The sequence below is a fragment of the Motacilla alba genome, chromosome 28, assembly GCF_015832195.1.
Source record: "Motacilla alba alba isolate MOTALB_02 chromosome 28, Motacilla_alba_V1.0_pri, whole genome shotgun sequence".
Lineage (NCBI taxonomy): Eukaryota > Metazoa > Chordata > Aves > Passeriformes > Motacillidae > Motacilla > Motacilla alba.
In genome coordinates, this window is record NC_052043.1 from 2848471 (window position 1) to 2865345 (window position 16875).

The window sequence follows — 16875 nt, forward strand, 5'->3', positions numbered from 1 at the left end:
TTTACAGTGTGTCTCGCTCCACAGGAATGTGCTTCAGTCAGCTGGACCATCTCTTGTACCACAAACACATCCAGACCTTGGTTTGTTTCTCAGTGAGTTATCAGATGGAATATGGACACTCAGGTTCACACTCCTCGCCTGGGGAAAATCCAAAGGAGTGATCCAGAACCAGGAGAATTATGGGCTTCTGGTATTGCTCTGCATATTCAGGGTTGTCTGGAGCCACCAATTTGCCTCCCAGTATCCTTTATTACCCACCCACCCAGGAGTCCTTTATTTCTCATGGATGAAAATAAAACGACAATTTTTATTCCTACATTTCTGATTCAAAGGTCCATAATGCCAATAACAGACACCAAAATGTGCTTAATTCTTTAACTGTGGAAAAAGCTTCTGCAGCATAGGACACCCTATGAGGGTCTGGCTGGGACAGTGCAAGCCTGGTCTGTCCCCTTGCACATGCTGCAGGGATGAGGCTTCTGCTGGCATGAAATCCCTGCACCAGGCTCCTACAGGATCAAGGCTGCTGTGGTCTGGAGATTGCCTGGCACAGCCTGTCTGGGAAGGAGTAGAGGTCTTGTGGAGCATTTCAGTGCTGCCTGATGTGGGTGTGCAGCAGGTTTTCCATCCCTCACAGATGTCTGGTTACCTGCTGAGACCTTCTCTGTCTTGCAGGGTCCGACTGCAAGCCGTGCTTACGGGAATTCACTGACCACCACAGCCCTGCTTTGGAGTATCCCACCCCCAAAAGCTTCCTCCCATCCCTGATCGCTGAGGATGATTCCTTCTGCACCAGCATGGCTGAAGAGAAGGCAAGTGTCCTCTTTCCTGCTGCTACCACCGTGCAAGGCAGAGGCCAGGGGCAGCAAACTGGGTGGTCAGCACCACATCCAGAGGGGTTTGTGGTGGAGTAGGAATGGGGGAAAGTGGTACTGATCCAGATTGTCAAGGAATACAAGGTTATGTTGCTGTGAGGGACAGCAGAGGAGGGTGACTTGGGTGTCTGGCTCGGCTCTGCTCTGCACCCCAGTTTCTGCACAGGTGGCGTCCCCTTTGCAGGGTTAGTGTGAGGCTCTCAGAGGATTTGTGCTGCCTTTGCAGGAGGACTCATCTTCCACAGAGCTGGATGTGCCAGCAGCAGACTTGCACAGCAGCACCGAGGATCTCCTCTCAGACTCTGCTCTCCACGGCACTGAGTATTACAAAGATCTGGGACTCCTGAGCCTGCCTACTGCCAAAACAGTGCCAGACTCGGCAGCACAGCCAGAACAAGGATCCCAGACTGTGTCTGCCCTTCACTCATTGGAAGAGAAACCAAGGGCTCTGAGCAAACTGTCTGTGGATGTTGCTTTTTCCAATCCCGTTTCCTGCTCAGTACGTTATGGCGAGGCTGACTGTCGTTTTCTGAACAAAGGCCACCTGTGCTCCTGTGCAGCCATGCCAGATGATGGTACCAGCACTTCTGAGCCTCCTGCAGAGGCAGACAATGAGCTGGACCTGCAGGAGGCCCAGGATTCCTTCCCCACACTGGTGAGATCGATGTCCACCTCCCGGAGGCACAGCTGGGAGAGCCCCGTGTCACCCGTGGACTGCAGGCGCAGGTACGGCGGGACTGTGAGTGGTATTTGATGTACGCAATGCAATGGAGGTGTGAGGCTGAGCATCACTCTGCCCACAGCTCCAGATGCTGCTGGGTGGTCTCCCTCACCTGTCAGCATCTGCCAGAGCAGCTGGACACCCACTGCTCATGTTGGGTGGGAGGTGAAAGTGCTAGGGCAGCAAGAGGCTTTAATGTCTCCTTGGAAGTAGGAAGGCCCTCTTTTCCTGGTGTTGGGGCTGAGAAGAGGATCTCTCTTTTCTGTCTGGAGGGAACCTAGAACAGCATCAGTTGCTCCGATGACCTCCATCCTCTGGCTCAAAGGGAATTTTTCCCATCAAAGAGGGATTAAGAGAGCTCTGTCAAATCCTTTTTCTTCTTGTCTGTGAGTTGGCTTGGTGGGGCCTGTGCCTGCAAGCACTGTGCTGTGCTCCAGCCCTCTGCCCTCCACGTGGCTGCAGAGGAGGTTGTGTTTGGAGCACGGTGCTGAGCCCTAGCTGGGAGCAGAGGCAAGCCTGGCATTCCTGCCATCCTCTGCTCCTGCCACATGAATGCCTTGAGCTCCAGGTTCCTCCAGGAATGCTTTCCCTGCTGACAAATGTATTGATCTCCCAGCTGACTGGGATTTAGGTGCAAGCCAGCAAGGACTATTTTTATCTCTCCTCCTTATACGGTACCCTAAAATTATCTCAGCCTGAAATCTTGGCAGTCCTTTATCAAGCTCAGACTTTGGTTCTCAGACCTATTGTTGTCCCATGTGCCACGGATCATTCACAGTTTATGCTGTAACAGGCACATGAGTAACGGTGGCACGGAGTGGCTGTCGGTGTCAGGGACACGTTCTGTCTCCTCGCTGGGTGATGAAGCACGTGTGAGCAGGAGGCCAGGGAAGGGGAATACACCCCACTGCTCTCTAAGCAAATGCTTCCTGAAGCCTGCCTGTGGCAGCAGGAACGAAGTGACAGTGATCTGCAGACAGAACCCATGCAGAGACTAAGATTTTCCATTGAGCTTTATCCATCATTTTGCTTCTGTGTTGTCACTGCAACAGCACTTGGTGTGCAGGACACTGTGAGGCACTGGGGGAGCTGGTCCACCCCTCATTTGCTAGAAAATAACTTTTTTTTTCCTTCCTCAAATTTGGGTCCTGGTGGGAGCAGGATTTATGGCATGATGCCACAGTGGTGAGGCGATCATCTGCCACTTCTAAATGCCCAGAGGGACTTTCCTGGATGGCAGCTGACAGGGCAGCAGCTCTGAGGCAGGCAGGACAGGCTGCTGCCAGGGTGGCTGCACAGTCTCAGGGGTTGCTAAGAGATCAGTGTGAGCAGTCCAGCACTAAACATCCCGGGTGACCAGGGAACTGGGGACTCACTGGTGGCAGCCAGAGAAGCTGTTTTTAACAGGCTCAGGACTTGGTGTCCAGGCTGACACTTCCTGTCATTTCCTTTCCCTCGTGCCTGCTGTGGGGAGCCTCCTTGTCCCAGTTGCATGAGGTTGTCAGGACCACCCAGCCAGGGACATTGCAGGGGCTGTGCCATGCCAGGCACAGTGTGCCAGGTCTGCTCAGGTCTGCTCTGAGGCTTCTTCCTGCCCCCTGAATAGGTTCAGCCTGGATGTCACAGAGCTGGGCAGTGACCCAGAACAGGACGATGTGGAGAAGAGGAGCCAGTCCTGCCTCCAGCCTCATGTGTCCCTTCAGCTGCCCAAAGGGGAACGGGGCGCCTGGAGCAGCAGCCGGGGTGGCACAGTGATCAAAGTGAAGATAGAGCCGCTGCACCCAGACCTTGTGGCCAGCCCCAGCTTGCAGGAGGTGGTGAGTGTGGAGGGCTGGGCATGGGGGCAACAGGGCAAGCTGAGGGTGCAGAAAAGCAGCACACACAGGTGCCAGCTGCAGGCTGAACTCCTTCAATGCCAGCGTGGAACCAGGAGGTCTGCAGGAATCTCAGCAAGGATGGGCTTTTTCAGATAAACTGCCCCATCCTGTGGGATAAAGGCCCTGGGAGCTACCTGTAGTACAGCTCTCTTTTCCCATATATTTAGCTGGAATTTCCCTTCCCTTGTCCTGTCACTGCAGCTCTAAGAAGAGCCTGGCCCTATCTTCTCTCTAATCCTCTGTCAGGTAGTTGAAGACAGCAGTGTCACACACTGACACATACACCCCTTACACACTGCTTTGCTCTGGGGAATACTTTTAGATTCAATTAATATTAAAAGGATGATTGCATCACGATGCTACACGTCCAGTAAAAGTGAGAAGTGACTAAGAAGGCTTCAGGCACGAGTGTCACTTGCTCCAGCCTTCCTGGAGCCAACAAACAGCTGGGCCTAATGGTCTCCTGCATCATAACTCTGACAAAACAAGAGGGAAAGGGTGAGGAATCAGCCGTGATGGAGGCTCCCTTGGTGCAGAAAGCACAAAAGATTTCTGTGACTTTTTACTTCCCCAGAAATGTGTCGGCAACGGGAAGAGACTGAGGTCCAAGTCTGTCCCATCAGCCTGTGAGACCATTGCCTCCCCCCAGATACCTCACAGTTTCAATGCTTCTCTTCCAGCTGTGGAAGGTTGGTATAGATTTTATGCCACTAAACGGGTTCAAGGTGTGATTAAGAAGATAAAAAACTGGAGCAGTAGCCTCTGGAAGTGTGGACAGCCTCTGCTTTCCCTTCCACATGGTCCCAGGAGCTCCTGAAATACAAAGCCAAGCTGGTTCTGAGTCTGGCCCTGGCCAGCAGCACAGTCTCAGCTCAGACATGCCCATCCCCAGTGACACATTGCCACATAACCTCCCTCTGGCCAGTACATCGGTCACTCCCTACTCAAGTCCCACCTGTGAAGACTGCCCCAGAGAAAAATGTGGTGATTTCAGAGCCTGGGAAGTGGAGGGGAGGCTGGCTACCAAGGGGAAGGGCTCTGGGGTGGTACCAGCTCCTCCCCTACTGCAAGCAGGACCCTCAGCAGCAAATATACACACTGGGGAGGGGAGGAGTAACACAGAAAAGTGATCTAGCCTTCACTTCCCTCACAGAAATGTAGAGCAGAATCTCCTTCCCTAACTGCTCCTGGCACTTCTTCCTCACCAATCGAGGCAGAGTGGGAGCCCAGCACAATTAACAGGGTCCAGCTGCATAGATTGCAAGGTGGTGCTCTGCAAAAGCAAACCAGGATCCCTGTTGAGAGCGTTTTGTGTTCCAGGTGTTGAACCCCCTGCTCTGGAGATGCTGGAGAAGGACCACGTGTCCCCAGACCACGTGTAGGTATTGTCAGTCCTGGCTGGTTTGAGATAAGGGAGATTTTTGAGTGTATCTGAGCTACTGGGGATGCAACAGCAAAGGAGATCCCACTCTGTGTTGGGCCACAGCTGAGCAGTTGGCCATAAACCAGCACCTGAGGCTTTGTGGGGAGCAGAATGTCTGTACAAGGATATTTTCTAATCCCTTGCTTCTCTTTTGCCCCATCCTTGGCAGGCTTATTGTCCAGAAGGTACTTCAGGAGCTGAAACATTACCATGGGTAAGTGTGTTTGGGATGAGTGGGGAGGTCACAGGTCTGCCTAAGACACACCTGGAAAAGGACATTTGGTCCCTTGAGGGGCAAATCCCCAGGGTACCAGAATGACTGATTTATTCCAGTGAAACCAGAGTAGAATTGCAAGGAAAAGGGGCGTTTCATGTGCCTCCTCAGTAACTCTAGAAATGCTCCTGCCCCATTCAGAAAATAAGAGTTTCAGCTGACCCAGAAGTTCTGCTCTTGTGTTCTTTGCTGTGTCTGATGCCTTTTCCCTGCCCAGGGTGAAGCAGAGAGCTTGTGTGCAAGAAGGCAGCGATTCTTCCCAGCAGAACCTCACTTGGTTTGAGTTCCTGTCTAATGAGTAAGTGAGACAGTGGGTGACACACACTTTGTGTTCTGAGAGCAGACTGATTTTGAGTCCTGTCCATCTAAGCTCTACTGCCCTGCATAATCCTGTGTGCAGGACACTGGTGTCTGCAGGGGTTCAGCCAGGAGTGTGGCACTGAACAAAACCTGCAGATATAGCTTGAAGGTTCAGCTCCTTATTTGCAAGGGTCTCATTAATAAGTGACATGGCTGATGCCAAACCAGATCCTCCAGGAGATGGAAAGTTCACACTTGGGGTCCTAAAGTAATGCTTCAATGAACTTCATCAGTGATCTCCCTAAGCTGGGCTTAGTTAGTGAATTTCCCCCTTTTTAAGGTATTTTGGTCTCCTTTCAGAAATGAGGACAGTGGGAAGAGCGATAAAGCAGAGAAAGGCACAAAGGTGATGCGACGTCTGAGTTCCCTGCGGAGCCGAGTCACTGGATCCTGGCAGAAGGATAAGGTGAGAGAGAGATTTTGAATTTGTGGAAGAAATTGTTACATTCTTCAAGTAGAAAAGGGTATCTGATCATAGGGAACAGTTAGCTGGATTGCTTTGGGATGGCTGAGGCCTCTATCTTGGTCAGCAGATGCACTGTGACCCCTAAAGTGGTAGTAGTGCGTGGGACTGAGTGATCCCTGAATTCCAGCCCTCCTTCCTCCAGGGCATGTTCTGGAGGCTCTTATGCTGCCTTGGCACTGTTGTGCACAGCAAGAAGAGTGCCTTGCCTGGGTGACTGCCTGGATCACTCTTTGTGGAAGGAGAAGCCTGCACAGGGACAGCCAAGTGCGTCCTGCCCTTCATCACAAATGGACTTAGACTAGAGGGACTGGCCTGAGCCTTGGGAAGGCATTTGGGAAAAACACTGCCACCCCACTGTACCTGCTGCCCACCAGCTCTCTGCTTGTTTGTACAGTGGGGAAAGGAACATGTGGGCAGTGCAAGGCCTGTGACTGAGCTGTGTTCTTCTCTCCTTCCAGGGTAAGAACAAAGAACAACTCAAGGAGAGAGAGAAGGAGAAAGAGACAAAGGAGACAAAAGAGAGGTGTAAAGATATCAATGGGCACCAGCTTGTGCCAGGGGTTTTCTCCAGTTGCACCAGCTGCTCACTTTGTGCCAAACCTCTTGGGAATAAAAGTGGTCTTCAGTGCCTGAGTGAGTATGGCTGTCACTGCCTGGCTCTGCCCCAGCCCATGCTCCCCACCTGCCCTCGCCCAGGCCGTGCTCCTGCCTAAACCACCCCCTGGATTGCTTCTCTTCTCTGCCTGCCTCGATTCTACCCCACCACTCTGCTTGCCCTGGCTTGGTTGTTTCTCCAAATAGTCTAAATGATCTCTGAATCTTGCCTGGCAATAATTTATCCTCATTTTCTTTGGCCACTTGACCATTTCCTGCCCGTTTTCCCCAAGGAGGATCTAGGTCAACTTTTCTTTTACTAATTTTATTTTATCACAAAGTTCTGCTTTGCCTGAACAAATATCCCATCTGCCTGAATACAGCTGGATCTTTTAGGCTGTTTTTCACAGCCGCAGAGATGTCTCAGCTCAGCATCTGCCTTTTGCATGGGCACAGGGATTTCTAGTGCATCCAAAATTTTATTACCTAACAAAAAGTCAAATGTTGCCTCCCAGGACGTGCATGGGCGAGACTGGTGCTTTTCAGCTCTAAGTAGTGCCAGCATGCATGGGCCTCTGTACTCCCACTGCATCCACAGTGGCATGGCTTTGGCTGACAAACCCTGTCCTTCCTCTTTGGGGCAGGTACTCAGGGCACTGAAGAATGTTTTAATTCCCAAGGGATTATCTCTGGGCAGAGAAAATTTTCTGGAAATAAAAGGATTTCTCTCTCTCTCTAGCCTGTACCCTCAAGCAATGCTTGCTCTCTCAGAGGCTCTTAAGGTCAGTAAAACCTTTCTGGGGCATAAAGGGACTGATTGCCCTCGGACATGTGTGGTGAGAAATATATTTTCCCTTCAGGGTAGCTGGAGCGAAACTGAAAAGGGGCACAGAGCTGGCTATTAGTGAGCATTTTTCAGGCATCACAGCAAAAAGTCAGAAGCAGAGAGCCAAATAAAGTTTTGTGGCTATTTAGAGAGAACAGAAATTTAATGGGAGGAGGCAGAGTGGTGCCTTGTCATTCCTGTGTGAGGAATCTCCCAGCCAGAGGCTCTGTTTGCAGTCCTGCATGCTGCTTTACAAAAATACCTTAACCTGGGAATATACAGACAGCCCTTGATACCCGTGAGCATGGAGCCATGCTCTGTATGGTCTTGGGAACTCTGAGGGCATTTAGTGTGAGTGATTCTCCTCTGGACAACCCTATGGAGATCTGAGACCTGGAGATGGAGCTAGCTGTTGAAATGAGAGTGTGGCTCAGCATGGCTTGTCCATCACAAATACACAGGGACTGTACATGAGTTATGGCAACTTTCACCTTGTTTTCCAGCCCTTCCATAAGGATTCTGTGTTCTGTCTTGTGAACATTCAGGAGAAAAACTCTGAGGTGGCTGAGGCCCTGGTTTGTGTTTGGGACTCTGTGACATCTCCTTTGGCTCTTGGCTGCCCAGGCTCACGCAGGCAGCAGGGCAGCACAGCTTGTTTTGTAATGTTCCCTTTGCAGTGTCTTGAACTGAGGCTGAACAATCGGGCAAAGTTCTGAGATGTCTGTTAAAATTAATGGCCTGTCTGTGGTGAGAGATGGGCTGGGACTTGTGCTGTGACAGCTGATGGCCTGAGAGTGCCTATATTTGGATGATGCTGAGCTGAAACCTTTGCGAGCTGCTGCTGAGCTGGTAGTTGATATCAGCAGCTCCCGTTACTGCAGCTCGGAGCAGTGTGTGGTCTCCTGACTAGCCCCTGACAGAGCTCTGGGACAGCGAGCTCCGTGGCCACCGGGAAGCCGGAGCAGCAGGCCTACTTTTCAGAAGTGTGAGCAGCTCTGTCAGGCTCAGCCTGAGCCGTGGCTGCTGCCAGGATGTGAGGGCATTGGCAGCGCCTCTTGTTTTCTCCTGGTGGACTCACATTTGACCATCCCCGCGCCTTGGCCCCCGGCCAGCCCTCGGCCCATCGCTGGTCAGGTGCTGCTGTTGCTGTTGTTGTCTCCGTGGTATTTTTAACTGCAGCACCACCACGTGGTCCAAGGCAAAACGGGCTCGTGGAAAACACGGGAAAAGATGGTGGTTAAAGAAAGGGATAAGCTGAAGGAGGAGGAAGGATGGGAGAATGATTGCAAGCCTGAAGTCTTCGTCCAGTAGACACAAAAAGGTCTGGTAACTTCCACGGCTGTGATGAGCTGGATGAGCGAGAGCTCTTCCTATTAGAGATACTAACAGTAGGAGGAATTCTGCATTTAGGTCTGAACAAAAAACCATTGTTCTGCTACAAACATGTGTGTGAGCTGTGAAGGAAGTGGGCAGCTCAGATAGCCTGGTACATGGTAACTCATTTCTCTCTCCCACTGATTCCTCCCATCTATCCTCACCCCACACACACAGAGTCTCCCAGGGGAGAAGAAGGCTGTGCTGTGTGCTGAGAGTAGCAATTCAGGAGAGTCTCTGCACCCCACAGATGTGCAGTTAGGAGCCTGGTAGAGATGAAAAACAAAGAGGAATGATTGCAGTCACAGGGATCTCAACAGCAGTGGCCACCCAAACTCAGCCATTACGTGAACTATGAGCTGTGAGTCCCAAGGTTTATTGTTCACCTGGAAATGGGAAAGCTCCTCTTAAGCCTTTGCTATCATGGGTGGAGAAGGTTCTGTGCCTAAATTAATCCTCTCTTATAAACATGCTTCCAGAGTTTATGCAACAAGAGTTAGATGAGTCCCAGGGAAGCCCTGACAGGAGGAGAGCTCTCCAAGCAGGCTGTGCCATGGAGGAGAGCCAGGGATATGCTGTGGAATACAAATGGAAGGAGGATTGCTTCTCTTGAGCTTGAGCACTGGAGTAGAGGTGGGACTTCTACATCTTTAGCTGAGAATCAATCTCTATTACTTCATGGGAAAGACAGAGCCCAGGCCCCCACGGGGGTCACAGATTGACCATCCTCTTCCAAGGAAACCTATAGCTGTGACCAAAGTTTAGCAGGCTTCAGACAAACTCCTCTTCTTTAAGGGAAGGTGCTCAGTTTAATGAATCTTCCTGAACAATACAGGCTGTGCTGGACTGTCCACCTGTCCTAGGCTGACCCTTGCTGGCTGCTTCAGTGCACTGGCTGATCTCTAACTGGTTGCTGTAACAACTGGTCTCCAGGATTTATTTAAGGCACATTGTGAAAGACGTTTGGAAAACCATTTCCTTTCTCAGAACAAGAAAGGGAGAGGACACAGATTTCTGCAGTTTGTCAGGCAAACATCCTCCACCCATAGCCAAGGAGAGGCCAGAATAGCTTTTGGTTTAGACCTGAAATTTGGGGTGAAATTCACCTTTCACTTGGCACTTGTGCCTGCAGGATTTTGCTTTTGGATCCCCAGTGCAGTACCAATAAGCTAATAGGTGAAGGATAGTTTTGGCTTATGGTAAGGAGGAATCACTTGATTTTCTATCCTGGAATTTCTGTTCACAGCCCCCAAAGAGTCCTGAGAAATCGGAAAAGCAGCAGACAACCTGGAACTTTGCATTTCCGTAGAGAGGCACAGCTGCCAAAAATCTTCTATTTTGGGGGGGAAAAGACGGTTTGGCTGCTGTAACATGATGACAGTGATAAATAGACTGGTAGTCCCACTTGGAATAAACTATTACTGACAGGAGTCCAAATAAACAGAGGCAAAACCAGAGCGGCTGCGTTGGGCTGTGGGTTAAGGTGATTCTGAGCCCAGGGAGCAGGATCTGAAGCAAATGTGAAAGCGGCTGCAGCGCTGGTTGCAAAGGAAACACTGACTGAGCTGAGCGTCCTGACACAGAGCTGGCTCAGCCAGCTCGAGAGGGCTTAGAAAAGGAAACCAAAGTACATCCTCTTCTCAGTGCTTCTCCTTTTCTGCTTTTCACTTTCTTTTTCTTTCTGGGCAGTAGTACATTGATCTGGAACATCTCCAAATGCTGCTCCTTCCATTCACTGATAAAACCTCAAGATCTTGTACACTCGGGCTGACAAATGCATAAGGACAGTAATCAACCTGAGACACATTCAGCAAAAAATCTTTTTCTATTACAGAATTACACAGGATTAGACAGCTGGTACCCTTCTCTTTGCAATCTAAACCCTAGCTCTAAGCTACAGAGTCTTGGAGCTGGCTGCTGTGCCAGATTTTGCACTGATTTTGTGGCGATGCCCTAAGGCTGCACAAGCACAGCACGTTCTCTCCATGACAGATGCAGTTGGGCAATCTGCAATCCTTTACTTTTATATTACAGCAAAGCACGAAGTTTGAAGTGCCTAAGGATTAATCAGTCACCAAGTGACAGCCAGCTGTTTACCCCCAGACTGCTTTGTGTAATGATCATTTCTCTGTAGTGGTGACAGGCCCCAATAAACAATTGGGACTGCAGTGTACTCAGTCCTGTAGAGAAGCAGCACAAAAGGGAACATTTCGGAAAAGCTTGCAACTATGAGATGAAGATAAAAATAAAATTGATTAAATAGGTGGCAGCGTGGAAATCAGAGATCACATTGGCCCCATGGCAGGATTTCATCACATCTCCAGCCCAAAAAGTGGCAGGTTCTTTCAAAGCAGCATGAGGAAGGCTGCAGGGTGGATTTTGGGAGGGAAGTTTGTTTTGTAATCGTGTATATTGTGTATTCAAGCTCAACAGGCAAGTAGGATATGTGTGATTTAAAATATGACAAACTTTCAATCAGTATTGTAAATCCTCAGAGTGAAATCAGGAGGGGAGGTTGGGTGGTGAGCTCTTCCCAGTTTTTCTGCCTGCACTGAGTACTCCAGCAGCCCCGTGCTACCTTATTGGTGTCAGGGAAAAGGTGTTTTTTCCAGCAAGCAGTTTGGTTCTATGAGTCAGTGCATGGATCTCCTGCTAGGGAAGATAATTCCCCTTTCCTCTTGTCATTTGTCTGTGCAGGGGTCACTGACAAAGGCCTGGGCAGGCACTGGCTGTTGAGAGGCAGATAGGGAAGCCAGCACCTGCCAACCCTCCGGGCACTGCAGCCTTGCCTTGGCAGGGTGTTCATAAAAACTCCAGCACGTTGGGATGGTAAATCCCACCAGGCTTTTAATAACAAATTATGTATTACAAGTGGCAGGCGATGTGCAAAAACATATGACGTGCCATGCTGACAGCATCACTGGGGTGCCACATCCCATCTGTTGAGGGCCTCCTTAGTCTGGGAGGAACCGTGTGCCCTCCCTGAGGGGAAAGTGTAGGCTGGGGGAGGCCATGTGTCTTCCCTCAGAGAAGTCATGGGTTCTGGGCAGCCGTGTGTCCTCCCTGAGGGGAAAGTGCAGGCTGAGGATGCTCATGGTGTCCCTGAGGGGGACATGCAGGTTGGGGGCCCTGTGCCCTTCCTGAGGGAAAGCGCAGGCTATGGGTGGCCATGCTGGCCTTGCAGGAGGAAGGAGCAGGCAATGGATGGTCGTGTGCCCTCCCTGAGGATGAAGCACAGGCTGAGGATGCTCATGCCCTCTGTGAGGGAGATGTGTTGGGAGCCCTGTACCCTCTCTGCAGGAGAAAGGAGCAGGCTATGGGTGGCCATGTGCTCTCCCTGAAGGAAAGTGTGGGTTGTGGGTGTCTCTCCTTCCCCTGATGGAAAGCACGGGGCTGGAAGGACTGCATGCCCTCCATGAGGGAAAAGGGCAGGTCAAGGGAGACATGTGCCTTCCCTGAGGGGAAAGCAAGAGCTGTGAGAGGCTCTGCCCTCTTTGAGGGGCAGGAGCAGCTGGAATGGCTGTCTCCTAAATGCGGGGAACGAGGGGGTCAAAGGATGGCATGGAGGGCCCTGCTCTACCCTGAGGAATGCCCTCCCTCATGGAAGGCGGAGGCTGTGGGTAGTCCTACCCTTCCCGAAGGAAAACGCAAGCTAAGGGTGGCCGTGTATCCTCCCTGAGGGAAAAGCGTGGGTCAGGGCTGTGCACTTCCCGAAGAAAGGAGCAGGCTAAGGGTGGCCGTGTGCTCTCCCTGGGGAGTAGGCATAGGCTGCGGGTGCTCATGGCGACCCTGAAGGGAAAACACAGATGTCTGTGTGCCCTCCTTGAGAGAAAATTGTGGGCTAAGGATGCTCATGCCCTCCCTGAGGGCTAAGAGCGGGATATGGATGGCCAGTGCCTTCCTTGAGGGAAAAGTGCAGGTTAAGGGCGTCCGTGTGCCCTTCCTAAGAGGAAAACACGGATTAAGGGTATCCGTGTGCCCTCCCTGAGAGGAAAACACGGATTAAGGGCGTCCGTGTGCCCTTCCTAAGAGGAAAACACGGGTGAAGGGTGTCCGTGTGCCCTCCCTGAGAGGAAAACACGGATTAAGGGTGTCCGTGTGCCCTCCCTGAGAGGAAAACACGGGTGAAGGGTGTCCGTGTGCCCTCCCTGAGAGGAAAACATGAGTGAAGGGTGTCCGTGTGCCCTCCCTGAGAGGAAAACACGGATTAAGGGTGTCCGTGTGCCCTCCCTCAGAGGAAAACACGGGTGAAGGGTGTCCGTGTGCCCTTCCTGAGAGGAAAACACGGGTGAAGGGTGTCCGTGTGCCCTCCCTGAGAGGAAAACACGGGTGAAGGGCGTCCGTGTGCCCTCCCTGAGAGGAAAACACGGGTGAAGGGCGTCCGTGTGCCCTCCCTGAGAGGAAAACACGGGTGAAGGGCGTCCGTGTGCCCTCCCTCAGAGGAAAACACGGGTGAAGGGTGTCCGTGTGCCCTTCCTGAGAGGAAAACACGGGTGAAGGGTGTCCGTGTGCCCTCCCTGAGAGGAACGTGCGGGCTGCGGGTGCTGTCCCCGAGGGGAAAGCGCGGGCTAAAGGTGTCCGTGTGCGCTCCCTGAGGGGAAGGCACGGCCCCAGGCTGTCCCTGCGCTGTCCCTGAGGGGCCGGGACCCTGCCCGGCCGTGCCGCGCCGCGCAGGCGCACCCTCATTCCCATTTTTCCTTCCGGGACACGGGGGCGTTTCCTGTTGCTGTGGCGGTGGCTCCCGGGACCGAGAGGGAACCGGCGGCTCCCCGGGGAGTCCGGTAAGAGACCGGGCTGTCAGCGCGCCCGCCGGCCCCTGGCTCCGCTCCCCCGGCCCTAGCGAGCCCCCGAGCACCGGCTCCCCCTCTCCGGGGCCGCGGCGCGGGGACCGCCCGGCCCCGGTCCCTGTGCGGGCAGCGGGGGCTCAGACGGCTCCAGGGGCTCCCGGCGTTTGGCCGGGGCATGGCTTGATCTTCGCTTTGTCCCAGTCCCGCAGGTTTACAGCAGTACCGACCTGTGCAGCTCAGGGCTTCAGGGACGGGACGCAGCTTGAAAAATGCAGTGTTTATAGTAGAAATCTCTTTCGAGGGCTGCGGAAGGAGTGAAAAATGTTGCTGTGTGCGGTAGGGAGGCGAGCGGCCGTAGCCTGTGTGAAACCGGCTCTCTTTATGCCACAGCTTGAGTCTGAGCATCCTTGTGATCGTTATATCCCGCACCTCGTCCTCTCGGTTATTACACACGTTGTGTGTACTGGTGCTGCAGCAGCGAGAAAAGTCTGGGATTTGCCTGAAGAGACCTTAAATGCGTTAGGGGAAAAGTGCTGAAAACTTCGTTCGTCCACAATTGCGAAGACTGACCCATTTTAAATATTCCACATCTCTGGCTCCTTGGGGAGAGGAGCGGGAGATGGTATCAGCTTAGCTTTTGTGTGCTGAAAGGAAATGCCAGCAGGAGCTAGGAGTGGTGATGGATTTTGGAGGAGGAGCAGGGAAACGGGCAGTGATTCGAACAAACAGCTTGCTGAATGTTTCTGGTGCTATGTTTGGTTTTGCTGCTCTAATAAATAAGCATAATTTCTTAATATTATTTGAAGATTTGGTGTGTCACTAAGAGAAAAAAGGGCTGCTTCTTAGTTGCTTTTCTTAAGAGAGTTTTATGGCAGGCTTTTTTTATTTGGCCCTTTTTGTTTAATTTTATAAAAGTAATGGTTTCTCTTTGGCACAGTAAAATAAAAGAAGCCTGTGATACATGGCTCTCAGACAGGAGCCATCGGACATTGTGTGTTGTAGTTCCACCTACTGTTTACCTATGAAATATTTTAAATACCTTTTATGATTGTCATAGTTGCTGCTTCAGTTCTGTAGCGTAGACTGGGGGAAGGGTTCAGCGTGAGACAATTGAATTGAGACTCCTCTTTCTTTTAGGATAACATGCAGATTTTACTCGGCAGTGTTTAAAAACCAGAAGTATCGTTTGTTTATGTGTTTCTGTGCCTAAAGAAAACCCTGTGGCCACCAGAATTTGTACCGTTGGGAATCACAGAACCCCTCTCTCTGCTTCATCCAACTGATATTTTGACAATAAAGCCAGATACAGTGAGCAAGTAATTATAGGTTGTTTTGGAGACAAAGAGGAGTGCTCTAACAGGGAGGCTGAAACTTGATAATTTAGTGCTGTTGCTCTCTGGCATGGACTGTCTCTGTTTCAGAATGTGAAGTATCTCATCTTCCTGTACCCTTCCAGTTTTTGGTTTCTGCCTCTGCGTAATTAGACAAGTGAGAAAACAAGTAAACACCGACCACTGGAGCCACTAGGACAAAGTTAAATCTGCTCCGAGTTCCTCAGGGTACCTGACCTGGATTTACCCAATGCAGAAACTTCCTCGTGTTCCACTGAAACTCCTCCTCTTTCCTGAGAAGTTTTATCACAGTCACTCTGCTTTTTCTGGAATGCTGTGGTGGTTTGAGATGTTTCTTGGCCGTTGTGTTGTGCATCTCTGTTTATAAATGCAGAGTTTATGTTCAGTGTTAATCATTCATATGAGGGTTGTTTCCTTTGTCAGTTCAAGAGGGAGGAGTTCCCTGTGTGGTGTAAGGGTGAGGAGGGAGGGAAGAGATTCTTTTTGATCCCCGAAGCATTGGACAGTTAAAAAGAGGAATGAAATATTAAAATTACTAATTTCACAAGGAAGCTGTTTTGTCCTTGGCTCTTTTCATCTGGTTGGATTTCATAGGTGGTGAATATCCTTGAACTCCTTATATCATTAGAAGCACTGTTAAAGTCTGTCCCTGTTTGACCTTAGCTGCTTTAAAGTGGTTTGTTTTTAATCTGTCATTTAAAAAATAATCTTTGAGATAAAGAAAGTCAATAGTTGAATTTTAGATTAATCACAGCATTTTTGTCTGTGAGTTGTTGTTTGCAAATGGTCTGTTAAGAGTTATTTTATTGGGCAGTACCGTTCTAGACCAAAGGTCAGGGTCATAGTGCTCATAATGTCTGATGAGTCAGAGATTTGTCCTGGAATCCAATTCTGGAAGACATTTATAGGACATTGGCAGTGTCTGATCCCCGGGAAGATATTCCAGCTGGGGGAAAGAAATGTATTTGCCTGCCCCTTTCCAGCCAGGCTTGTTGCCCTCTCCTACTGTGAACAGGGTTATGCTTTTGGGTGTTGTAATGGATGTCCAATAAAATGCTCCTGGGCTGTAAATTACTTTCTGTGAGCCATTGGGAAAACATCTCATTAATAAGGGAAATGTTTTTTATTATACCACGTTATAAGTTCGTTACCCTCAGCCATGAACAGGATCTTTTCTGATGTTTATGAGCCTTTTAGTCTTAAATATTTCTTTTCTGGTTGGTCCTTGCTTTAGTCAGTCATTAGGTCATCTTTGGCACAGGCCCCTGCAAGATGCTTCAAGTGAGTGACAGTCGCTGTAGTAAGCAGATCTGGGATAATGGGATGCTCCCAAAATTCTCAGCCATAATTCCAAACCTGCTGATTAAAGCCCAGGAACAAGCCTGGTGGGTTTGCTGAGTTTCCACGCTGTGTGGTTCCAGTGCTCCGGTACCCTCAGCTGCAGTGGTGCTCCTGTCCCCATCCAGTCAGGGTGACCCAAATCCTTGGACCTTCTCGGTGTGTTGGCACTTTGGTGCTGGCAGCACTGGCCGGAGCTGCAGCCCTTCTGCACAGTCTGTAGCAAGATGAAATCATTTGGAGGGTCTGTTTTTCCCTGCCAAATTCATCTTCTTGCTGTTCAGTGAGTGATTGAGGGAGGAGAAGACAAGGAAGAGCCTGGCTGCAGTCCTCTGTTTTTATCTTTGCCTTTCTCTGGAATATCTTCTGTGCCTCTCCAGTTTGGGAAGAGCTTGCTGACAGAACTGTTCTTTTTAATTTTTTTAATTTTTTTTTTGAACCTTCCCAAATTCTTGATCTGAATGAGACGGAATTCTACTGATGGTAAATGCAAAAACAATTTTTTTTTGTCAGTTTGAGTTTACTGATGCTGCTTTACTCTGGATGACTGGAAAAGATCGAAATCTGGTATTTCTGTACACCTGAGATCAGTTATTTCTCTAACCTGT

The 16875-nt window shown here is 50.5% G+C and overlaps 1 protein-coding gene across 6 annotated transcripts in view; it reads left to right on the forward strand.

The window, feature by feature from the left end:
* The window catches only part of ARHGEF18 (Rho/Rac guanine nucleotide exchange factor 18), a 51129-nt gene that overhangs the window by 6375 nt on the left and 27879 nt on the right, over positions 1-16875 (forward strand). For 4 of the 6 annotated variants that reach the window (XM_038163806.1, XM_038163805.1, XM_038163803.1 and 1 more), the window contains 9 exons: positions 676-812; positions 1102-1601; positions 3203-3413; positions 4048-4162; positions 4794-4851; positions 5066-5110; positions 5388-5468; positions 5831-5936; positions 6455-6629. In XM_038163806.1, the coding sequence (XP_038019734.1) occupies positions 798-812; positions 1102-1601; positions 3203-3413; positions 4048-4162; positions 4794-4851; positions 5066-5110; positions 5388-5468; positions 5831-5936; positions 6455-6629 (1306 nt within the window). In that variant the 5' untranslated portion in view covers positions 676-797. Of the gene's footprint in view, positions 1-675; positions 813-1101; positions 1602-3202; positions 3414-4047; positions 4163-4793; positions 4852-5065; positions 5111-5387; positions 5469-5830; positions 5937-6454; positions 6630-13493; positions 13572-16875 lie in introns of those variants that run through there. The other 2 variants (XM_038163807.1, XM_038163808.1) reach the window with 2 other exon arrangements.